At 39.3% G+C, this 26,972-nt stretch overlaps 1 protein-coding gene across 2 annotated transcripts in view; it reads left to right on the top strand.

The window, feature by feature from the left end:
- The window catches only part of si:ch211-186j3.6 (neural-cadherin), a 631,675-nt gene that overhangs the window by 563,865 nt on the left and 40,838 nt on the right, over window positions 1–26,972 (top strand). For both annotated transcript variants that reach the window (XM_051932159.1, XM_028809678.2), the window contains exons 29-30: window positions 4,900–5,164; window positions 23,716–23,896. In XM_051932159.1, the coding sequence (XP_051788119.1) occupies window positions 4,900–5,164; window positions 23,716–23,896 (446 nt within the window). The remainder of the gene's footprint in view (window positions 1–4,899; window positions 5,165–23,715; window positions 23,897–26,972) is intronic.

Below are 26,972 nucleotides of genomic sequence, written 5' to 3'. Positions count from 1 at the left end.
AACTGACACTCGTTGTTTTTTCCTGCATGATCTGCTAAAAATCTCTGCATCTATCAACATGATGCACAGAATGCGGAGACATTAATGGCATGAGATATTTTGGTTTTGGACAGCCTGTTGGTAACCAGATTCAGACATATTACTGATAAAAAGTGTAGTGGAGCATTTCATTGATGTGCGTCAGCAGCAGTGAGTTTTGTCAGTACAGGCTATAGCTGCAGGAGTGTTAAAGAAGAATTGTAATGTCAGACCCTGAAGGAGACACTATGTCAGCGTGAGGCTGCTCACGGGTGCTATTGGGACTTCCTTTGTTATTTATTAATTCAAAACTAATTTGCAGCTGCTGCAGACACGTGTTCACATCCAGACATTCTCCATATGGCCAGTTAAAAACTAACAACATGTTGACGCTATCTGCCATATGAGAATGTCACCAAGCAAGAGACATCTGCTTCTTACTTGTTAAATTCTTACTTGGGGATGGCAGATTTTTTCATTCATTGTTTTAAGACTCTGCACTGGATTTCTTGCTTACTAGTTAAGAACACTAACACATCTGTTGTGACATATCAACACGGGCACAGGTACCTTTTTTTTGTCAAACTGATCATTTGAATTGCTGCAGTTCTGGTAGGCATATATTGGTAGGGCTTCTGTCTCAGTGTTTTCTTCCACCATCACCTCTACAGGCATTTATACCTATAACAAAGAAGATTAGCAAGAGGATAAGAGAAATTTTAAAGATTAAATATTTTTCTTTGCTAATAACTAATCTGTCCCAATATCTCATCCTGTCATTTTTTAACATGCCCCCAAACATACTATAAGTGAGTGAATGAGTGAAACGGAATTTTTCTATTCACATACAACTGCTGGAGATTTCTCAATTACAAAACAAACTAAAAAGATTTTATTTGCTTTTAAAGGTATTCTAGGATAGAAAACAATGAATATTGCTTCCTAAAGACACTTCCAAACTTGCTTGTGCTTTTCTCAAGTAATCAGCAGCATACCAGTAAAGTTCTATTCATGGCTTTCCTTCATATCACCTTGGAGGTGCAATGTGTTTTATAAAAGTTTGACATGCTTCATATTTTCCACATGAAGACACATCAAAGCACACTGTCGTGCACATTACTCTGTTTTCTCCACAAGAAACCTCACTATACAGAAAGACATTTACCCTCCTGAGCCCCCCACCATTACTTAACAATCACTCTTTCTTGATTTTATCCCCGATGTATTGTTAGGATTGTGATTGCCTAGCTGTCATTGCAATGGCAAAGTGGGAATTCTCAAGCTAGTACAGACATAATATGTCTGATGGCGCAACAGAATGTCTACTTATGACAGGAAACAAGTCCATTGATTTTTGTTTATGCTTTTGTTTTCATTAGAGCTCTTTATTTCAATACTAAATGCTTCTTAACAGGAAATAAATACCTTTGTTTTTGTGTCAGTGGCATGGATTTTGCTGGAATCGAAGCAGCATTTGTCTTGTAAAAATCTTTGCAATGCAAAACATTGAGATTCGCTGCAAATTCGATTTTGCATAAATCATTTTGCTCATCACTAATTATTTTTTTTAAACAGTTTGGAGCATGTATGGATTACATGCCTCACAGTGGGTCATAAAGGACTGAAATTGAACTAGAAATCTTGTGGTTTAAAAGCACAACATAATGCCAAAATTTATTTTGCTGAAAAGCAACACAATTCTTTCAAAACGAGATCAAGTTGAATTTATTTCTTCACAAACATTGTAGATATGCATTTGCCTTACAAAACAGTGTTAAGCATTAAGTTAAGCATTTTCTATAAATTAAAAAAATTATATATCTTGCTCTCATTGCTTTATATATTGCGACATGCAACATCACCAAAAAATAAAAGCTTAAAAACTTACCAAATACATCCAAGACAATTGTTGATTATTGATCTGTATTCTGTGATTTTACACAGACATTGTAAAATAGTTTATACATGTCATTTTTTAACCTCAAATTATGAGATTCAGTCATTGTAAAAGAAGACTTGTGTGTGTGCCATCTCAGCATTTCTTTCGCAATAATCTTTCAGCCCCACAGAGTGAGATTTCTTTTTGAAAGACCAAATCACAGTAAACTTTTCATGCTATTTATGTGAGAACTCACACAAGCAAAGAGAAAATGTATCCTTACCATGTGAAAAGCATTACCAAAAATATGCAATAAAATTATTATTTCCAGATTCCTTGTGTTGTCACAACAATGCATCTGAAACTTTTTAAAAAAATTATAGAAAAATATTAACTTTAGAACACAATTTTGTTTGCAAATGCATATATACCATGTTTGTGAAGAAATAACTTCCAGTTGAAAAACACTGAACATGCTCTTTAACTTTCAATTCAAAATTTCTTTATTTATAATGTAAAGCAACTGAATCTATTTAAGGATTACAGCATCAGGCACAGTCACCAACCAGCCCGGGGTGGGTTTGGTCCATTTTCCATGAACGAGAATCTGTAAATGCATGAAAATGATAAAGGTCTTCATCCAAGTCTTATCATCATCTGTTTATTCTTTGTGATCATTTCAGATTACACTAGTCCAAACAGGCAACGTTTGGAATACAGAAGGCACAAGCATTGCTCTAACAAAGAGCAAGTATATCTGTTTATCCGAGTAATGCCACTCTGTCACAGACTAAACAACCATTTAGGAAACACATTTTTTATGCATGCAAGAGTCATTTCATAAGAACTGTGATCAAAAATGTCCTAATTCTGAAATTTTCATGTGTGTAAATCTCTCCACTTGCAAGACAATGTGGACATAGGTGTGGAAATTAATTGTGTTATTTCACCAAGCCAGCACTCCCATGCCCTAGTCCTTGTTGTACTGCCTACACTTGCTGAAGAAGGATTTGAACTGTTTTACTGTCCTCATTAAATCAACTGACTTTGAAACTATAATCCATATTTTCTTAACTAGTGTTTAATTTTCAAGTTTCAAGTAATGGTGAAGTAATGAGTGATATAATTAAAATGTGTTTGACATCCTGAAGAAATATTTTCTTGGTGGAGATCAAAATGTTGTCTTTCAATCAAGTTTATTCTGGAAACTATTCTGAAAAAAAAACAAAAAAACCTATATATATATATATATATATATATATATATACATACATACATACAGTGGAACCTTGGTTCACGAACGTCTCGGTACACGTACAACTCGGTTTATGACCAAAAAGTTTGCCAAACTTTTGCCTCGGTTCACAACCACACACTCGGTATACGAACAAGCAAGGTTCCCTTTCGGTTTGTACATGTTCAGTCTCTCCCTGTGCATTTCCTGTGCAGCGAGCACGAGAGAGAGCGAGAGAGCGCGACACACACATGCACACAGAGGCAGCGAGAGAAAGGCAGCGTGAGAGACAGAGGCACACACACAGGCAGTGCGAGACAGAGAGAGCCGCGCACACACACAGGAGCGCTCTAGAGAGACACACACACAGGCGCTCCAGGCTCGCAAAAGAGAGACGCACGCACACACACACAGGCGTGGGAGAGAGAGGCGAGCATACACACAGGAGCGCTACAGAGACACACACACAGGCGCTCCAGGCTCGCAAAAGAGAGACGCATGCACACACACACAGGCGCGAGTGAGAGAGCGAGCGAGGGACGCATAAGGTAAAGAAGGCTTGTTTTTGTTTTTAGTTCTATTTACAGTGATCGGTTCGTAGCCTGCATTGTTGCAATGTTACTTTTCTTGGTGGTTTATTAAATTACGGATATTTCAAATGTTCATTTTTTCCCCTGTGCTTAAAACTCATTAAAAAAATTGTTTTTAGCGAGCGGTTCCTAGCACTATAGCACGAACTATTGCAGTGTTAGTTTTCTCTGTTGTTCAAGGTTTTCTCAGTGTTATTCAGTGTTTTTACATTTAGTTTACCACTATGCTGTGCATTCTATGGTATAATTAACTATATTTGTGCTTAAAAACTAAAAAATATATATATTTACATACAGTTCATACGGTCTGGAACGGATTAATTGTATTTACATACAATCCTATGGGAGAAATTGCTTCGGTTCACGACCAACTCGGTTTACGACCAGAGTTTTGGAACGAATTATGGTCGTGAACCGAGGTTCCACTGTATGTATATATATATATATATATATATACTGTATATTGTGATATGGACGCTGTAAAGCATCCGACCCGACACAGACTGACACCAGAGGCACATTTACAAACACTAAGACCTTTATTTTTCTTCAGCTGGAGGGCACATCTTCCCCGTGAATCCCCCTGCCACAACACAGTCACAAACCACAATGCAGTCACCAAGCACCTTCTCCTCTCTCTCACCACCACTCCTCCTCAGCAAGCTTCATCCTCCACCTCCCGACTCTGGCCACTGAGTGGTGGTTGCTGGCTCCCTTTTATCTGGCACCCGGAAGTGCTCCAGGTGGTTGATTGCTGACATCTGGCTGCACTTCCGGGTAAGGAGAAACCAGTGCCCAAAAGGGACCAGCCACTCCTGTTGCAGCGCCTCCTGGCGGCGCCTGCGGAACCCCACAGAGCTGTACAGAGCTCCAACCCTTATGAAACATTGGGGGAGTCCGAGGCACCGCTGCAACCCAGGGGTGCTGCCATCTAGCACCCACAGGAAGATACTGGGCTTCCCACCCTTGTCCCCATGGCAGATGTGGTGAAGGGGTGTCCCAGCCAGGCGTGGGTCCCGGCCATCTGTCACAACATATATATATATATATATATATATATATATATATATATATATATATATACAGTATATATATATATATTGGCTTCAAATCTTTTTTCTTCATTTGGACTTGCATTACTCTAACACTCTTTGTACTTGTTTTTACTTGCTTTCTAGGTTGTCCAGGGCCTGCTGTCTGTTTTTTATAACCTTGGCGATGGGGATTACAGCATGAAGCTACCATCTTACCGCATTGATAATGGGGAATGGCAAGCATTGCACCTTGATCGTCATGACAATGAATTCACATTGCGCCTGAATGGAGGTGGTGGCCGAAGGGAAATGACCAAGTCTATTGCCACCAATCGGGAAATCATCATTGATCCCAGTACTCTGGTACTGGGAAATGTCTTCCCTTTCAGTCACAACAAAAGCTTTCAAGGTACTGTGAGTGTCTATACACTAATAGTATTACTATTACTAAATACTATAGTAATTAGTAATACTAATTTCTGTGTAATTAATAATAACAAAAAGATGTTTAATTGTATGTCTAATACATATAATGACTGACAAATACTGTATGCTACCATTTACTATATGAAGTACAGAACAGCTTAAGATGATTTTACTTTGTACAATTGATGTAATGTATTATGGGAAATGCATTAATCCCCCCATTTCATATTCTGAACCCAGTTTTTACAGTAAAACAAGAAAGTGAAAAGCTCCACGACTTTGCTCAAAATAAAATGTTGAGGGAAGAAGGAAGGACACAAAATCCAAACATACTGAATTGAAAACAAAACCGTGGCGCTACTCTGCAACTTTCCGAAATAAATTTTAAACCGCTGTTTGTGAATGTTCGTAGGTAGCCACCATGCCTTCCCTTTCTTACATCTCATCTCTCTTTCTCTCTCTTTCTATGAAAATGCTGCCAGTAAATCTTTGCTGTCTAACTCTTCTCCTGACTCAGCTTGGCCTCTGCAAGAAGGTGGTTATAAACTCCAGACACCCCTGAGCAAACTGTAGTCCTTAAATTCCAGGGTCACTTGGATATCTCCTCTTTCAGGGACTGTGCACTGCCATCAAACTGTTCTTCTGTCATTCCGCAATTTGAAGTGGGCAATATGGTTTCCAGTTTGCCTCTCTGGGCACTCACTATTGACAAAGTGGCAAATGGCTTCACTTTATCTTTCTTATTAGAGGTCATTACCTATTGTGTCACCTACATTTAATGTATCATTTGAAGAATGACATGTTTAACCCCAAACTGCCTCACAATTTGTCACTCTGTTCTTATCAGAGCCAGTCACTGTCTCTCTTCTGGAACTTTCCCCAGCAATCTTTTACCAGCTGGGTGTTTCGTAATACTTTAAACTAGTGTAGGTGAATCCATGGTAGGAAGAGCCGATCTCAGCAGTGCATTGGTTGCAAAGCAGGAAACAACCCTGAATAAGATCATATTTCATCTCTAGATATACACAGACACAAACAAAAAATACACCTACTCACTCTGTGCAGAGTGGTAGTCAATTCAAGTGTGCATCTTGAGATGCTGAAAGAAAACAGAGTCTGAAAAGAAGTATAAACAGCACACAGATTGTCAACAGCCGGGATTCAAACTCAAGTATTTTGTGTAGAGCTTTTCACTAAGTGCAAGCTCAGAGTACTGTAAAAAGTTCACGTTAGTTTCTGAAAGGAATCTAGCAATATACGTTCTGAAATATTATAATTAGGATAAGACCACTTAACAAAGGAGGAGAGTAAAGAGAGTAAAAGAAAAACTCTAAATAAACCTCAAATAATTATAATGCAGAATCAAATGACACAGTCACAATTCAGTACACCTAGGACAGCTGTCCACCGAGTCATTGCTGGATATTGTACAGTATAAGCTGATACTGGCCAGTCTAATAATATGACAGAATCTTTTCATCTTTGGATTCCAAGATTTCCACTATCTCAGATGTCTTTCCTTGGGTAGGAAAACAGCTTGGAGGTAGAGCAGTGCCAGAGCAGGATACAGAGAAGAGAAACAAAATAGTGGAGGGTCAGTAAAAGACCCTACATATTTTGTACAACTGACTAATAGACAGAGATATATGCACATCTAATCAACAGGTATAGTCAGGGTATACTAGTTTATATGAAAGTGGTGAGTCTTCAGTCTGAATTTAGTTGCAGGCACAAAAGGGGCATCTCTTAAATAAGCAGGCAGATCTTTCCATAGCCTCGCAGCCTTTTAGCTAAAAGTTTGACCTCCCACTGCTGGCATTTCAATCTTTGGAATCTTAGTAAATTGGCACAATAAGATCTTAATTTGCACTTGCACTATCTATCTAGGGCGGCACGGTGCCGCATTGGTAGTGCTTTTGTTTTGCAGTAAAGAGACCTGGGTTCACTTCCCGGGTCCTCCCTGCGTGGGGTTCCTCTGGCTGTTCCGGTTTCCTCCCACAGTCCAAAGACATGCAGGTTAGGTGCATTGGCGATCCTAAATTGTCCCTAGTGTGTGCATGATGTATGGGTGTGTGTGTGTGTGCCCTGCGGTGGGCTGGCACCCTGCCTGGGATTTGTTCCTGCCTTGCGCCCTGTGCTGGCTCCAGCGGACCCCTGTGACCATGTGTTAGCATACAGCGGGTTGGACAATGACTGACTGACTGACTCTATCTATCTCTCTCTCTCTGAAGCCTATAGGTAAATTTTAATGTACAGTATATATAAAAAAGAGGATTTTGAAATCAGCCCTAAGGCCACCAAAACAACAGTTTAAAGACTTAAGAACAGGAGTTATACAGTCGTACTTTCTAGTTCTAGTAATGATTCTTACTGTATCTTTGTGAATTAACTACTAATAATAATGGTTTGAACAACCTTGTGGAAAATGAATTACAGTAACCAATCCTACCAATAATAAACGCATTAACTAATTTCACAGTCTCTTTCTGGAGACAAGGAAAAACAGGTTTTACATAAAATAGTGTTGTAACATATGTTTTAAAAGACATACTGGATGTCTAAGATAATGCCTAAGCTTTCAAACTGATTCAGTAAAACTAATTTTAGACCTACTGAGTTAAAAAGAGACAGATTATTGTTCAGGTCTGCATTATTCCCCTTTAGAAAATAACATTTACAGTGATCCCTCGCTATATTGCGCTTCGCCTTTCGCGGCTTCACTCTATCGCGGATTTTATATGTAAGCATATTTAAATATATATCGCGGATTTTTTGCTGGTTCGTGGATTTCTGAGGAGAATGGGTCTTTTAATTTCTGGTACATGTTTCCTCAGTTGGTTTGCCCAGTTGATTTCATACAAGGGATGCTATTGGCAGATGGCTGAGAAGCTACCCAGCTTACTTTTCTTTCTCTCTCTTGCGCTGACTTTCTGTGATCCTGACGTAGGGGGTGTGAGCAGGGGGGCTGTTCGCACACCTAGACGATACGGACGCTCGTCTAAAAATGCTGAAAGATTATCTTGACGTTGCTACCTTCTGTGTGCAGCTTTTAAGTATGCTGCACGGTGCTTCGCATACTTAAAAGCTCAAAGGGCACGTATTGATTTTTGACACTGCTCCTGACGGAGGGGGTGTGAGCTGCCGCCTTCAACAGCTTTGTACCGGAGGTGCTTCGCATACTTAAGAGCCAAACAGCCCTATTGATTTGTTTGCTTTCCTCTCTGTTTCCTTTGAAGAGGAAAATATGTTTGCATTCTTTTAATTGTGAGACAGAACTGTCATCTCTGTCTTGTCATGGAGCACAGTTTAAACTTTTGAAAAAGAGACAAATGTTTGTTTGCAGTGTTTGAATAACGTTCCTGTCTCTCTACAACCTCCTGTGTTTCTGCACAAATCTGTGACCCAAGCATGACAATATAAAAATAACCATATAAACATATGGTTTCTACTTCGCGGATTTTCTTATTTTGCGGGTGGCTCTGGAACGCAACCCCCGCGATGGAGGAGGGATTACTGTATGTATTTTCTGTATTTAAAGTGTCCCCCATTTTAATTTACTGACAAAATTAATTAAGGACCATTACAGAAGAAACTTCATTTGGTCTGAAAGAAAGGTATAGCAGAGTATTGTCTGCTTACAACTGAAAATGAATATTGTATTATGTTGTCCCTGCTGACAACATATTTAACTTCAGAATATACTAACAAAGGATTGTCAAAACCTTTCTGTATATAGTGAAATTGTTTTTATAAAAATGAACTAAACCACACAAGGATGGCGCTTAAGAGCTCAACTTGATTTTCCAGCCGATGTAACAAAATAGAGTGGTTAATGGTGTAACACCTGGGCTTAAATTTAACAGCATAATTACTGTAGCATTTTGTTCATCAGAAAATATTAAAATTTAATTTACAACATGGGTTAGTTCCAGTTCTGTACTGTGACTGCTGCACAAGCCAGACTGGATCTCACAAGTAGATTGTTATTTATATGGTGAGGCTAATTCTGCATGGTCACTACTTTAAAGAAAAGTTAAACTTGAACTAGGTCTATAATTATTAAGTGTATTTGGACCTTGTTCTGAGTTTTTCAGTAATAATCTGGTCACTGACATTTGCAGTGCATTAAGAACGATAGCAGTCAACAATGATCTTTTCATAATATGTACAATGGGTGCTAGAGAACACTCGTTGAGACAACTTGTTGGGACTGAGTTGAAGGGACAAGTAGTAGGATTCATTTTAATAGTTAAGAGTTATTATTTTCTACTTTGTTACCAAGTTAAACTTTATAAATTGGTGTGCACAAGGAAAGACATGGTTTGACACTGTTTAGTTATCGAGATGTCACTCAAAGTAAAAACTGGTAACTGCTGTGTGACCGTGCCATCCACTGAAAATTAATAGATGAGTATTTAAAAGGAGATGCTACATTTGTGAGACAGCAAACAGTTGTTATTTGTTCTTATATTTATTTCACTAATGTAATTGTTTAGCATTAATTAATGTAATTGTGAATTTCCCCTTGGGATTAATAAAGTATCTATCTATCTATCTATCTATCTATCTATCTATCTATCTATCTATCTATCTATCTATCTATCTATCTATCTATCTATCTATCTATCTATCTATCTATCTATCTATCTATCTATCTATCTATCTATCTATCTAATTCTTATTAACCTTACCTCTTCATTAAAACCTTTAATAGAAAATGCCCTTTTTAATTCAGTATTTTCATTCCAATAAGTGTTACTTATACCTGAAATGTAATAATTACTGTTCTTTGGTGCCACATTAGCATACAAAAAGAAAATTTCCAACAAAGCGCTCATTAGGAAATGAGAAAATCCAGATAGCTCTACCATAATAGACATAATGCTTGATTCCTTCTGGCAAATGTGTTTATCTAAAATCCAATTTTTATATTTTGTTTGCATATTCTCTGTGTAACCTAAGATTATTGGAAAATATTCAAGACTATAATATTAAATTCAAAGAAAAGTCTAAAGGTGTGACAAATTAGAGCTGCAATTTCTAAAGTATTTCAAAATTCATGCCCCCATGCTTTTAGACAAGATAAAATGGCTGAACTGCTGCGTTTCTGATTATAGTAATTTATTCAACCATTATTCTATAAGCAAGAAAAAAAAATCTAACTTATGTAGCACTTTTCCTAATGAACAAAAAGTAACTTTGACTTCCATACTCATATTTACTGTTGATTGGTAAAAACTGCCACAAAGTGTTTAGAGCAAATATGCTATATTTGCCGTTGACTTTGTTTGATGAATATTTTCCTAGAAATTCTTCCTGCATTTGCCTTAGACAAACATTTTTTTTCCCAGCGCTTTGTGAGGCTAGCATGACATCACAGAGCTGTAGTAATCATTCACAAAACTTTCATGCCTGCATAGCTTAAGATTTTGGGGATGTCAAAACCTGATCATTACTCCAGCCTTCCAAAAAAAAAATACTTGGCAGTATTTTCATTTGAGGGGTACATTATCTGACCATAGTGATAATATTTGGAGTACTACCACTGGACATACATGATCCCTGGGCACTGGCAGCGCCGCATGGTTAATTTGCATGTGGAATTAGCCATGTGCCCAGCTACAGTTTTAAAGCAAGCTTTAAAGGATCCTTCCTCCCCTTCCCTTAGCAAGAAAGAAAATGCATACGACCCTGTGACATAAAAATAATAATAACAAAAGACTTATTACTCTTTACAAGCTGTTTCTATCTCTTTATGGAAGAAAAAAGTGCAAACTACCTGCAGAGAAATTGGAAACAAAAAAGATGTGCAACTGCACCTGTTACTGCGAATACAGACAATGAAATGAGGCAGTGTCATGCCACATATATATACAGTATATATTTTACTTATTGCTGGTTTGTGGCTATTTGTTGTACTTTGTTCACGGTTATCATTCCGTTTGCGTGTTTTGCTGTTTGAGGCATCATGGCCAAGTGGTTAGCACATCTCAGATCACATTTTTGGTCACCAGCGTAGTTAGCAGGTGCTTCCCTTGCCCTCAATGACCCTTACAAAACTATTGCACCATCATAAGCCACACAAAACCTGTTCACTTCCTCCTTCCACTTCAAGGTCAATACATTTCGTGGAGTTTGCAAACCTTTCCATGATTTCGCTAAACCCACTGCAAAGTGAACTCTGTAGAGTTCACTCATCTCAACTCATATTTGTTATTAGGTAAATATGTATGGAAGAAAAAAAATCCACAATTATTAAATAATTAAATAGGATATCTTTATTAACATTGGTAGACACCCTTCTGAATTCTGAATGCCTTCCTTTTTTCAGCTTGCAATTTTTAAACATGTTAGGATCTGCCTATATCACCCCTCTTATATCATACATGGTTGAAGACCTTTTCCCAACACGTGAAAGACAAAAATAGGATACAGATGGCAATTTCTGCAGATTCCACAATTATCGTTAGATTTGTTAATTAGAGAAATTAATGATTAGTTCTTATCAGACGTTTACAGAATCAAATCCTGCTTCGGCTGTGTAATACAATGCCTTGTTTTGAGCCAACTCGTATCTTGGTTGCAGTCCTTTAAAAAATGGGTGAAATAACAAAACATGGAACAAACTACAGTTAATACCTTATGAACTGCTTACCTATTCACTAAAAAAGTGCTAGCTTTTTAAAAAAAAATAGATTTATAGTATTTTGTGTTATCATTTAGACTCTAACATGTCTGGCTAACGATAATAACAGATTTCAGCCCATTCTTCCCTCTAAACTCTTAAACAGTGTGCTTTGCTTTACAGAAGATTCTGAAAGGAAGCCAATATTTCCAAAAGAAAATATAGTCAGCACATTCCAATGACCGTGTGTGGCAGAAAGCATAGAGTGATTACACATTAAGATCTAGATTTGTTTGAAACAGACAGGGAAACAAAGTAACGTGGAACAAAAAGGAAGCCCAGCAATATATATCCATTAATTCATTATAAAACTATGGCAATTGTCAATAAAGTTCATTCTGCCTGAGTTAGGATTTAAAGGTTACAGAGAAAAATACTGAATGGCGACACGTATCCATATACGGTAGGTAAGCATCATTTAGTCCACAAGTGCAGGCGGTTGTTGTGATGTACGTACACAGTCAGTCTTTGCAGCAGCTAATTTTCACTTTTACTAGTTTGACAAAACAGCCTTATTATGGTGTTAAACGATAAACAACTTATAATTTTTTAATAATGAGGGAATGTAATATTAACTATTGTTAATTAACTGGACAGCTTTTACTAAACTGCAAAGCAAATAAGACACAGTGCAAATGTATTAGTTATAAATGTGCTTTTATTATGACATTAAATCCTCTCAGGGATTACAAAGTAAATATATGCCTGATTTAATACTATAACTGAATAGCTTTGTAATTAGATATAAATAATAAACAGCACGTTTGTTACAATTTGGCTTTACTATTTTGGCTAGTTACTAAGGAGATTTGAAACTAGGCCTCTGCTTTCAGAAAACACCTTCTCCATTACATTAGGGTAGAGAGATAGAACTGAACAAAGCAGACACACAGTGTGAAGTGAATACCAGTGTATGTGAGGACATGCTGCCACCCCTAAAACCTCTGTGCCAACGTAGACCCATTACATGTCTGCAAAAAGTGTGAGACAGTCCAATAGAAGGGTAATAAAAGATAAATATTTAATTATCATGTTTTGTTATGTAATTAAAAAATGAACAGAAAGGAAGAAATAATATGACAGAGAGCAGGATGTGAACTGAGCTCGATCCTTTGGGACACTGTCAGCAGCAGCATTAGTCGCTGAGTCTCCATGATGCCTTCTTAGTAAATGACTGTTATTTTCTAAAACACAATAAAAAGAAATAAAGGTGTAGAGCTGGGCAGGTGGGCTATGTCTCTTCCCTTGTTCTATGTTCTGTTCTTGTATTAAACTGCACTATGACATCAACTATTTATAATTTGTGTACATATTAGTAGCGATCTAGCTGCGGTGTCCTCAGACCCAGGAATGTCAAGGCTCTGTCTGCCAGGTGAGGAGACTAGCCAAGTTACTCTCTGATCGATCTATCTATCTATCTATCTATCTATCTATCTATCTATCTATCTATCTATCTATCTATCTATCTATCTATCTATCTATCTATCTATCTATCTATCTATCTATCTATCGCCTTTAGGTAAACCTCATTTTGATTTGCAGTACACTTATATGGCTTACTCAGTTCCAGTGATGCCCACCTTCTCAAGCTGGCATTACTTCTTTAGCAGTGTGGGTTTTGTTCTCCTTCTTAGGCCTTTGGCGTGGCTTTCCATAGCAGTGCACTTTGCCACCTGTGCACATCTGTTAACTTTCCAAGAGTCCTGTCTTACTATATTAAGAGTCTTGTAATGTAAAGGGTGACATTATTTGCACTTTCTTTCTAATATACTCCATCTTTTTTCCGACTTGCGGTCCATTAAAGTTGTTGAGGCTCCCTAGGGGTCTGGTGGCTGCAAGCAGAGACTTATCTAAAATCTGATCACTCAAAGAGCTTGTACTTGATGATTACTGCCTAGCCATTCAAGGCTCAAGTGTAGTATTTAGGAAAACCTGACATTAACTCAAGTGAATGTCCATCCAGAAAGAATAGATGTGCTACAGACAACTCTGTAATTAGATTTTAGAACTAAAATGACGAATATCATCTCCCACTGTGGTTTTTCTTAATTAAAGTGAGCCTCCACACATGGTAACTTTTGAGCTGAACATTGAATTATTGACTGCACTTACTTTTCCGCAGTTTACTTGAGCTTGTTTACAGATCCCAGCCCTCAGCACTTACTGCTTTTTCTGTCTCCTGTGGTCAGGGAAGCTTAGTGCATTCGTCACTTCTTGTAATTGTGGAATTTGAAGATAATAGATACTAAGTGTGTGATAAGTCTATGTGTTTGCTGAGGATCTTACAGACAAGCGGCCTGTCACAATCTGTGGCCAAAAATTATGAAATGCATCAGAAATGTGTACTTGATTTATTTTTAGAAACAACTGTTTATTGTAAGGGTGGCGCAGTGGGTAGCGCTGCTCCCTCACAGTTGGGAGACCTGGGGACCTGGGTTCAGTTCCTGGGTCCTCCCTGCGTTGAGTTTGCATGTTCTCCCTGTGTCTTTGTGGGCTTCCTCCGGGCGCTCCGGTTTCCTCCCACAGTCCAAAGACATGCAGGTTAGGTGGATTGGCGATTCTAAATTGGCCCTAGTGTGTGCTTGGTGTGTGGGTGTGTTTGTGTGTGTCCTGAGGTGGGTTGGCACCCTGCCCGGGATTGGTTCCTGCCTTGTGCCCTGTGTTGGCTGGGATTGGCTCCGGCAGACCCTCGCGACCCTGTGTTCGGATTCAGCGGGTTGGAAAATGGATGGATGGATGGATGTTTATTAAAAAGAATGTTCATGCATGTTCATTAGGAAAATATACAGCTAAAAAGACATCAGTCCTCTCTTCAGGTGCATTTTCATAGCTCATAGTTTTACTGTATTGCTCATAGTTGTTTAGTTTATCACATTTCAAAGGTTTATTCCTTTATTTTGTAAAATGGTTAATGTCTGTTTTCTTAACTATAATATAATAATATGCTACATCCATGTCCATCACAGCCAAATGTGATCTTTTACCTTGTGGGTGGTGGGACCGTGAGGCATTGCTGCAGAGTATTTCAGGGTGGTCTCAACTTGGCAACTGGTCACTGGGCTTTCACTGACAAACACCAACCCCAGGCTTATTCCAGGCAAGATGTAGTTACATTTAAGAACAATTGGGGTTTTGTCTTTAGGTTCCTTTCTGTCTTACCCCTTCCATTTGTCCAGTTTTCAAGAAGTGACCTTCCAGAAGAATGAAACACCTATTTTATTTGGTCCTTGTATAACATACATCCCTTCTGTGGACCAAATAGTATCAGCTAGAATCTCTGCATGTGTCACTAATATTGCAGCTTGCATGAAGGAACAACATCCCTAGCTCAACCTGGCAAAGGTTATCCCAACTTGTCCTTTTATTCAACACCCTATCTCTGTTCAGCTCAGCTCATTATCGGTAACTCCCATCAAGTCAGAAGAGAACTTTGGGGTTGTGATCAATGACCAGCTTTCCTTCAGGGATCATGTTGCTACAGTTCTTCGGCTATGCAAATTCACTCTATTCAATTCCCCCGTGATCAGACTATTTCTGACCGAATATGTAGAACAAGTCTTGGTCAAGGCTTTGGTCTTGTCACATCTGGACTACTACAACTTTCTGCAGGCAGGAGTACCGGCGTGGGTCATCAAGCCACTGCAGATGATTCCAAATGCAATGACAAATCTAATGTTCAACCAGTGGAGGCGGGAGCATGTCACTTCACTCTTCAGATCACTACACTGGCTTCTTGTAGCAGCCCATATTATGCTCAGATCCTTGATGCTTGCCTATAGCGTAGTCAATGGGTCAGCACCTTTATATTTGGAGACACTTCTGAGGTCCTATGTACCTTCTTGACCACTCAGATCTGCTGTTGAATGGCATCTGGTGGTGCCACCTCTGTGTTGTATCAGCTGTCAGCGCAGGTTCTTTTCCTGGTTGATGGAATGAGTTGCCCACCTTCATTTGAAATTCTTACTCCCTCAATGTGCTTAAGAAGCATTTGAAGACTCTCCTGCTTGGTGAATTTCTTGCTGTTAGGTTTTTGTAGCCGAAGAATTGTAACTCACTTGTATTTTGTTCAGAGCTCTTCACTTGTGATGATCAAGTTTGTACCCTTGTCCTGTAACACTTGTTCCCAAACAGTTCCTAGACAGATGTTTACTCATTTATGTTGATCGCTTTTGTTAGTCACTTTGGTTAAAAGCGTTTTCTAAGCAAATAAATGTTTTGTAAACCTTTCAATATCCATATCTCCAACCACTCTTATGGTCATGAAGAGATTGCAGGGGCACGTTATGGGCTGAAAAACCCAGGAGCAGGTTCACCGCTTTTTCAAACTTACAGGAGCCAAATGAGACAATTTAGGTATATAGTGTGACGACCCACTCGCAGAAGACCCATGAGCAAACATGAGACATTCTGAGCAATGGTATATCTCTGCTTACCAGAGATACCTGGGAATTTCCAGATAAACCAAAGGATGGTCTGGTCTATTCAGCACAGCATATTGTCACCTCAACCCTCATCAGTAGAATCAGTTTGAAACTGAGTGCAATATTCTTCATTTGCTGTTCATCCACATGCATAAATCCTTTTTATAGGTCCTTTAAGACTTTCGTCAATTGTAAGGTATCTATTAAGCCATCTAATTTTGTGTCATTAGCATGTTTAACTGACTCGTTAGTTACATTTTCACATACATTATAGATATTTTTTAAAAAAGCATTGGCCCTAGAATTTACCCTTCCGAAGCTCAATTTTCGACCTCAACCAATCCTAAAAAAGTTTCTTTTGTACTGTAACAGGCGGTATGTTCAGTAGCTCGTTCTGCTTCCACCTTCACAATACTCCTTGAATCCCATCTTCTTGTGCTTTGCCATTTACGCACATGTCTGCTGTATCTGTCCGAACCCTTTTGATTTTGCATGAAAGATGAAGCAGGACTTTAAAGTCCGTGTGATGATGTCTTGAAAGGAATTGGATGAAAGGCTCTCTGCTGTCATACATTAGAATATCAGCATTGCTACAAGCAGTCGTCAACCTGTCCTTGGAGTCTTTTGACATGACACCTGTAGGACAGCTGATCTGTTTCACCTTGCACCCTTAGAGATGCTTCTTCTTGCCATTAGCCCACATTAAAGTATTTATTTTCAAACTGCCTTTAGATAATAGATAAACATGGCTGGAAATTCAAATGCCTTTTGTGTGGGCCCAAAGCCTTGTCTTTATCTGACTATTTTGATGCTATGTGACAGCCTAGAAGTGCCCCAAAATATATTTCTTTCAAGTGAGCCATGTCATATTCTGTCAGCAAGATGAGTTGTTCATAACCAGAAGGTCAACTCCCTGCTTTCCCCTCCCAGACTGCCATTTGAAACTGAGGTACAGTATAATTTAAAGGGTTTTCCGTAGGATGACCTGATCTCCCAGACTCCCACACTGAAGCATAGAAATATCTCTCTGTTCCCATTACAAGCTTTGCACATCCTTCTGTTTGTACTTCTTTCAAATGGGCAATTAGCCAACATACAAAATGATCTGCGTGTGTCTTTGTTTAATGAATTATTTATTATTTCAAGTGTCTCCTTTACTTGGTTATAAATATGGAAGATGCATACATATGAGATTATTAATAATTCTCAAAATGGACCGAGACAGAATGCTGCCTTTTTTTTTTTATTTTTGCTTTCTTTTTTGTTTTTTGCACTGCACTTACAATTGAAATCTCCCGTTTTTGTTTTTTTTTTCTTTTGAGGAGTGAAAAAAAAAACACTTTCAAAGTGCTGTAAATGAGATCAATAAGCAGCTTATTTCCGTTTTGTTTACTGGGAAATTTTCCTTTTTAAAGAGCGCGTCCCAGTTCCCTCTTGACTGTTTTGTAATCCTTTGAAGTAAAACACTGAATCACACAGGTAGCTCTCCAAATGTAAAGCAACACAAGGGCTGCATTGCATTTGGTATCGTAACTGATTTGGCAGGCATCCTCTCCTTGAAAGAATAAAAACAAAAGCACAAATGTCCCTCCTACTTGTTCTGTTTATGTAGGACTGCTGAAGTGGTAGAACAGATTGCCTCCTAAAAGGTTTTGCATGTGTTAAAAGACACAAGAATATTTCTTGAAACAATACATTTTTAAGGCAAGTGAATTTCTTATCCTTCAGTGCTTAACACATTATGAAATAAGCCCCAGAGAAAGTTGGAGCAGGCGTGTGGAGGATGTGTGCTTGTTGGAAAATTTTTAAATATGCCTAATTACTGTTAGATTTTAATAATAAAAGGTACATAGCTGGGCAGCCCAGTGGGGCTGTGGTTAGCAGTGCTGAATCACAGCTCTGGGAGTCTGGGTTTGAGTCCTGGTCCAGTCACTGTCGCTGTGGAGTTTGCATATCTTTTCTTCTGCCTCTGTGTTTTCCTCCCACATCCCAGTGACATGTGCTAACGCTTAATCGGTGACCGGTGGTGCATGTGATAGGACCCTGCGATGGAGTTGCATTTCAGGCTATCTAGAAATGATTTCTGCTTTGTTTCTGATAATGCTGGTAGGCTCATACTCCTCAGTGACCCTGAACTGGATAAGTGGGTTCAGAAATGGATGAGTGGATGGGTTACTGGTAAAAGCTGTGGGGCAAAGGGAAAATACTACCTTGTTTTTGTCTTTTCTCTATTTTCATTTGCTTTTCCTTCAAATTCGGTGGTGCTGTGGTGCAGCCAGTGTTGGGCAAGTTCACACCTCACAATAACTAGCTCAAAGTTCAGTTCACAGATTAATTTGAATACATTCACATTCATAGTTCACCATTTCAATTTTGAACTAATTCATGCTCAGTTCATTTTGTATTTCTTAAGGAGTGAGAATAAATGAGCCATGAGTTTACTTTTTCCATTTTTGCATGCCTTATATTAGGCTATTACAGTGTTCTTGAATAAAACACAATACTTTATGTAAATACACTTTATTGCGTTAAACCAAGCAACAAACACGTATAACCATATATGCTAATATCCTCCTGGTAAGAAAAAGAAATGAAATAGATGCAAGCTCTATTTCCAACCGTGTGCCACAAATGGTGACTGTGGAACCAGCGTGTAGGTGAACTAACCGATTAAGTTGCCGGTCAAAATTCACGTTACATATTGCATGTCCAATGGGGAAGAATGTAAAGTGGCCTCGCAAAGTATGTTTTCTTAAAAGTGAAAGCAGAGCTTCACCGCGTGCTCGTGTCAGCGGGGGTGCATCTTAAGCACAAGCAGACAGACACAGACAGTGCCTATTTGATTTTACGTTAATTTTTCAGAATACAAATAAATGTCAAAAAATTCGTACAAAATAAATATTCGTAATAATCCACTATTTGTGCTTATCTGAATACCGTTTTCGGATTCGTCTCCACCCCTATATTACAGGGTAAGGCAAAACGTTTAATCTGAATGTCCACATCCAGAATGTCACATAAAACTGAAGTCGCTCACGCTCAAGTTCTTCACTTGCAAATACGTTACGTTAAGTTCACCGTTCTTAGAAAAATGAGCTTGTTCAATGAACGTGATCCTTTGATCTAGTTAATGCATAACACTGGGTGCAGCAGTTAGCAAGAGTGCCTCTGAATCCTGCTGCAGCTGCAGTCTTTGTGGAGTCTGCATATTCTTCCAGTTTGTGTAGGAAACCTTTCGCAGATTCCACCCTTATCCCAAGCATATGTGCATCACATTATTGGCAACTGTGAGTGACAGCAGTTGTGTGTGAATGTACCCTGTAGTGTGGCTTTGTTCCAGAGGTTTTTTCTGTCTTGTGCACCAGTCACCAATGACCCACATCTGGCTGAACTGGGTTCCAAAATGAATGGATGGCTTGTTTGTCAAAGATGGAGCAAAGCGAAGTGATCCTGCTGTGGTGCTGCCTTGTCTCTATTTGCTTTTCAATGATCCTTCTGGTGGGGGGTACACTGGTACAAGTGCCTAATGGCATCAGGAGTTTGAATCCCACTTCAGGCGATGTTTTTGTGGAGTCTGCATATTCTGACCACACCAGTTGTGATCAGAGAAATAGCCAACATTTGATTTACATAGTTTTCTAAATCTTGACACTAACATTTGTTTTTCAGCCGATTTCTCAATTGCAGAACTTAACAAAAGAGTTTTTGGGAGCGTTTACATTTTTATGCGGGTTGAAATTAAGGAATATTACTCTCTAATCCCTGTTCACACTTCTGTGCTTACCCGTTTTAATTTCTGCAGCTGCCTAACCCTTAGAATCAATTCCCTTTACGCCTCTCATTCACTTCACCATGGCGGAGTGCAGTACATTTTCTGCAGATGTGATATGCTACTTACTTTCCACATGAAGACACACCATTGTGCACATTACTGTGTTTTGCCATCCATCCATCCATCCACTTCTGCTTATCCGAGGTCGGGTCGCGGGGGCAGCAGCTTGAGCAGAGATGCCCAGACTTCCCTCTCCCCATTTACTGTGTTTTGTCTACTGGAAAATCTCACTACACATTAATCAATCGCCCAAGCACCCCCTCCACCCAAACCAACTACCATTACCTATCAACATGCTTCCCTGTTTCTTGATTCCTGCAAAGGTGGTCAAGGTTATGCACTCTCCAAGTGCTGTAGAGTTTCAAGTTTCATTTCTGTCTCCAATGCCTCTTCAGGACTGCAATCACCAAGTGTCATTATAGTTGCCAACGTGGGGATTGTACTACTGGAACCATACCAGAATATTTTATTGGTAGCTTAGTCCAGTGATTTTTATTTTCACATTTTATTTAAATTCTAAATAGTAGTCAGAAAAGCTTGCAGAACTAATTCATGAAAATGCTCCTAGATAGGCCTAAACCCCTTTCGTCTTGTGTCAGTATCAATGGAAGAAACCAATCACAATTTTATTTTTGCAAAATGTCTTTGCTGAGTTGGGTTTCACTGCAAATTCAGTTTTCCGCAAAAATCATTTCACTCATCACTACACCTGCCTAGACTTTTTTTCTGTGGTTATCCTCCCACATTCTAAACATATATTTATTCCCTCTTGATTTAGTGTGCTCTCAAAAGAACTTGTCCCCCCTCCAAAGCTAACTCCTACATTAAACATGATACTCCAGCTCCTTGTGACCAAATTAAAATGCATTAGGCAAGTTGAGTGGAGCAGTGGCAATCGCTGCTGCCACGCAAATCCAGAGATCTGGCTTCAGATCCCAGCCCAGGAACGGCTGGTGTAGACTGGGCACATTTTCTCTATTCCTGTATGGATTTTCTTGTATATCCCAAAGATGGGCATCTTCAGTTAAGAGGTGGCACTAAACTGGCAGTGAGCGGGTAAATGTGCCCTTGGATAGACTGATGCTTTGTCCAGGACTTGTTCCTGTTTACACAACACAGCTGAAGTACACACCAGCTTCCACAACCCTTAACTAGATAAAGGAATGGATAGAATTTAGTAAATGAATGGATGTTTTTGTTATCATTCTTGAATTTTTCACATCCCTTAGAAGTTGTACTGGTGACCACAGTGTAATTTGCCTTAATTCACTACATGCAAATGAATACTGACCTGTGCCATCACATACATTCCATAACCTTTCTCAGGATGGGTCATCTCCATAATCCACTTTTACACTGACTGTGTCATACATCATAGATTCAACAACATGTAGAGACTGTTATTTACTTGACTGACTGTTACTGTTATGACATTGTGTGCCTTTCTAGTAAAAGATACCCTAAAGTACCATGTTAGTAAATAAGTCTATACTTGTGAATGTTTACATTGTCATAAATGCCAGCTTGGCCAAAGAGTATACTCTGTTGTGGATAGTACACCACATTTATAAGCATACTCTTTGAACTGCTGTACATCGTTTTCTCCAGTATCTCACAAAAGTGAGTACACCCCTCACATTTTTGTAAATATTTTATTATATCTTTTCATGGGACAACACTGAAGATATGACACTTTGATACAATGTAAAGTAGTCAGTGCACAGCTTGTATAACAGTGTACATTTGCTGCCCCCTCAAAATAACTCAACACACAGCCATTAATGTCTAAACTGCAGGCAACAAAAGTGAGTACACCCCTAAGTGAAAAATGTCCAAATTGTGCCCAATGTGTCGATATTTTGTGTGGCCACCATTATTGTCCAGCACTGCCTTAACTCTCTTGGGCATGGAGTTCACTAGAGCTTCACAGGTTGCCACTGGAATCCTCTTCCACTCCTCCATGACAACATCACGGAGCTGGTGGATGCTAGAGACCTTGCTTTTCTCTACCTTCCGTTTGAGGATGCCCCACAGATGCTCAATAGGGTTTAGGTCGGGAGACATGCTTGGCCAGTTCAGCACCTTTACCCTTAGTTTCTTTAGCAAGGCAGTGGTCGTCGTGGAGGTGTGCTTGGGGTTGTTATCATGCTGGAATACTGCCCTGCGGCCCAGTTTCCGAAGGGAGGGGTTCATGCTCTGCTTCAGTATGTCACAGTACATGTTGGCATTCATGGTTCTCTCAATGAACTGTAGCTCCCCAGTGCCGGCAGCACTCATGCAGCCCTAAACCATGACACTCCCACCACCATGCTTGACTGTAGGCAAGACACACTTGTCTTTGTACTCCTCACCTGGTTGCCACCACACACGCTTGATACCATCTGAACCAAATAAGTTTACCTTGGTCTCATCAGACCACAGGATATGGTTCCAGTAATCCATGTCCTTAGTCTGCTTGTCTTCAGCAAACTGTTTTCGGGCTTTCTTGTGCATCATCTTTAGAAGATGCTTCCTTCTGGGACGACAGCCATGCAGACCAATTTGATGCAGTGTGCGGCGTACGGTCTGAGCACTGACAGGCTGACCCCCCACCCTTTCAACCTCTGCAGCAATGCTGGCAGCACTCATACGTCTATTTTCAAAAGACAACCTCTGGATATGACGCTGAGAACGTGCACTCAACTTCTTTGGTCGACCATGGCGAGGCCTGTTCTGAGTGGAATCTGTCCTGTTAAACTGCTGTATGATCTTTGCCACCGTGCTGCAGCTCAGTTTCAGGGTGTTGGCAAACTTCTTATAGCCTAGGCCATCTTTATGTAGAGCAACAATTCTTTTTTTCAGATCCTCAGAGAGCTCTTTGCCATGAGGTGCCATGTTGAACTTCCAGTGACCAGTATGAGAGAGTGTGATAGCGATAACACCAAATTTAACACACCTGCTCCCCATTCACACCTGAGACCTTGTAACACTAATGAGTCACATGGGGAGGGAAAATGACTAATTGGGCACAATTTGGACATTTTTCTCTTAGGGGTGTGCTCACTTTTTGTTGCCAGCAGTTTAGACATTAATGGCTGTGTGTTGAGTTATTTTGAGGGGACAGCAAATTTACACTGTTATACAAGCTGTACACTGACTACTTTACATTGTATCAAAGTGTCATATCTTCAGTGTTGTCCCATGAAAAGATATAATAAAATATTTACAAAAATGTGAGGGGTGTACTCACTTTTGTGAGATACTGTATGTGTTGCTTTAAGGCATGGCATTCACATGCACTGAGTCGTTCTGTGTGGTGAACATCCCATTCATCAGTCCTCCCATCCTACTTTTTCCAGAGCAGTCCTGTATAGTGCAAATGCCAGCAATAATGAAAAATAAACATATTCTTCTCTGAGACATTTGGACACATCAGCATTGATTCTGAGGTAGCATAAAGATCTTGTAAATGCTATTTTTTGTACATAAAGTTGTCTGAGCTGAATCATGTCCTCCACATATCTGTGCTCCTGAGGAGCTCAGAATTTGCATCAATTTTTGAATTTCAAGTTACTGAATATATTGAAATCTGATTGTTTTTTCTCTGGCTCTCCCAGGGTGCATGCGAGACTTCCGACTCAATAACCAACGTATGCCACTTGACAGTCAAAGCAAGGAAATGGTGTCCATCGTGAGTGCACAAGGGGTCACTTTAGGATGTTCCTCTGATGCATGCAAAAAGAATCAGTGTGGTTATCCCTTTGTTTGTGTTGATCTCTGGAGGATGTACGAGTGCAGGTAAGTCACATTGAAATTAAGTAGTATATTCACATGCCCAAATGTTCTGAAATGAAATTTATGGAGAAATGTTTCCTTGAGTGTTACCAAAAAGCAGCATCTGTCACATTCCGACTATGGCAAACTGCCTCTTTTTCACAGCTACCACCATTTACATCCAGCTGTAATCAGCTTATTTGTCTGAATTGCTGGCAAAGTAAAAGCAAAATATCAGTTCCAGGTTAATACTGCCCTCTTTCCTTTCAGATGTATTTGGCACCTTGCAGTCAGCTGCTGGGCTGTCATGCAAAGCACTTCATTACTGGATTCACAGTTTTAATTGAGTGTGTTGAGTCTCCACAGTAAGAATTTACTGATTTTAGGAAGGGTTACATCAGGCTAGCTTCTTCCTTTTGCTGATTATGTTGTTTAGGGATTGGCCTCATAATAATTATAACATCTAATGAAGACCTTATGAAAATCTCATTTTTCAGTTCTCTTGATTTTAGGGGGTCGTCCCACACCTCAGACCCAGAATACATTTGCTAAACACAGCAGTTCTGGTCCAAAACACTCTTTTTGTTTATCACCATACTGTCTTATAAGGCTTCAAAAAACACCCAAAGATAATATCACCAAAACAAGCACTATTCACAATTATTTCCTTCTTTCTCATTCTCCTTCTCTTCAAGCAGGTGTTGTTTTCCTATGTTCCAGACTCCAACTCTTCCAGCTCACATAGAGAGTCTTTTATAGTCAAACTTGGGAGTACTCTCAGAATATCAGAGGTGAAGTAGAGAAGCAATTCTGATTCAGACAGGGGATCCTCTCCCTGTAGCTGTCTTCAGCAGATCCAAAGGGTGCCAACAGCCTACTGTGTGCCCAAAAAGCACCAGAGTGTTGCTACCACTAAGTGTACTGAGTAACTTATGGCTCCGAGATGAAGTTCCCCATTGTTCTTCCATTATTTTGGCCTACCAGCCAGGATGCAAACCCATCCATACCCCCATTACAGTATCACACACAAATTTAAGAATTAGTGGGTGTCTGTACAGTCGGCATTAAGTTGATATCTGACGTGCAAAATGAACACTTATGTGTCTTGTTGAGAAACTTATACAGTGTTTCATGAGACTGCTCAAGCTGTCTGCCACTGCAATTACGCAATTGCCTCCTTCTCATCTATCTGGGTTGTGCTTATCCTTTTGACTTCTGCAAATCTGCAGATTTTCTTTGAGAACTCAATTTCTACTTCTCTTCCATGTTTTTTAATGATCTGTGCACAGCTCAATCGGAATTTGTTTGCAAGTGTGCACCACAGTAAAGTTTCAAAAGATAAAAATGGATGACCAGAATAAAATCAATACAATAATGATAATAACAAGTAGAAATTCATTAGTGAATCACATGCAGGAACTTAGAAGTACACCTAACAAATCTGAAAGCAGGCATCAAAATAAGCTTTACATTATGTTACAATAAACAAAATATAAGACACATTCTTGGCAAAGTTGCAGGCCAAATTATCACTTTGTAGATTCACCAGCTATGTTAAATGGGTTGGAGACGGTGGCACTGACCAGAAAGCAGGAGACAGAGCTGGAGGTAACAGAGTTAAAGATGTTAAGATTTGCATTGGGTGTGATGAGGATGGATAGGATTATAAATGAGGACATTAGAGGGTCAGCTCAAGTTGGACAGTTGGGAGACAAAGTCAGAGAGGCGAAATTGCGTTGGCTTGGACATGTGCAGAGGAGAGATGCTGAGTATATTAGGAGAAGGATGTTAAGGATAGAGCTGTCAGGTAATAGATAAAGAGGAAGGCCCAAGAGAAGGTTTACGGATGTGGTGAGAGAGGACATGCAGGTGGTGGGTTTAACAGAACAAGAAGCAGAGGACAGAAAGATATGGAAGAAGATGATCCGCTGTGGCAACCCCTAACGGGAGCAGCCGAAAGAAGTAGTAGTAGATTCACTGTTGCATTAGGTTCTCATGACTATGGAGGTCACTGCATTAGATTGAATTCATTGGCATATTCATGATACTATGCCAGGCATAAAAAGGATAACCAAGGTGGGTACCCAGCTTGTATGCACCAGATAGTCCACGAGGTTTAGATATCCTGTAGCCTTAAAGGGTTGATCTGATCATATCAACAGACCCAATTTATCGCCACCTCGCAATATTACATCTGAATTCATCTACTGTAGCTTTCATTGTCCATTGGCAGTCCATTGTTGTAGCAGCTTAGCACTTGAAACCACAAAGCTGTCAATTCAGTTCCCTCCACTGAATTACTGTATGTCGTTAAGCAAATCACTTTAAGCGCCTTCAGTAAATACAATACCCAAATATAAAATAATAACTGTTGACACCTTGCAGGACTAATTCATGCACTCAGGCAGCTGGACTTCCTTTTGCAGGCATCTTTTTTCCACACCTTCATTACATGGTGGTATTTATTAGGCCACAAATTCTTCTTTTTTTCTAACAGTGGTGAAACAATTTGGTCAACTTATGTCACATGCCTTACATAACAATATATGATGATAGTGCACTGTGACACTCCTCTGTTGATCCTCTGTTGTAGTCAATTCTTATTTGTAGCCTACAATTAATTAAATACAAGTCATGTTGGCCTCCCTTTGTCCCTTTTATCAATTGTCTCTTTCTGTGTGGTGGCCTCTTTCTTAATACACATATAACACTGTTTAGGTGGGCTTGCTGCCCTTGATGCATGCAGAACTTGTTGGCACGTCTTGTGACCGATCCAATGGCCATTTCAAAACCATTGTAATATTTAGTCTGGCTAATTCTTCCTCTTGATGACACACAGTTATGATCTATTGGTATTGGATACCTGTCTTTAAATATAATGCTATGACTTAGTGAGATGAGTGCTTATAATATAATATAATATAATATAATATAATATAATATAATATAATATAATATAATATAATATAATATAATATACAACAGTTTTACTGGGTAAGTAAGTATGTTCGGAACTAAACATGTCAGCTGTAGTCTCTAGAGGAAGCTATTGAGCCAAACTCAAATGTTGTCTGTGGGGGAAAAAGAGTAAAATGAAGAG

Source organism: Erpetoichthys calabaricus, chromosome 9 (assembly GCF_900747795.2).
Source record: "Erpetoichthys calabaricus chromosome 9, fErpCal1.3, whole genome shotgun sequence".
Lineage (NCBI taxonomy): Eukaryota > Metazoa > Chordata > Cladistia > Polypteriformes > Polypteridae > Erpetoichthys > Erpetoichthys calabaricus.
The sequence above is the reverse complement of the archived record's forward strand: the minus strand, read 5'-3'. Positions and strand labels throughout refer to the sequence as shown.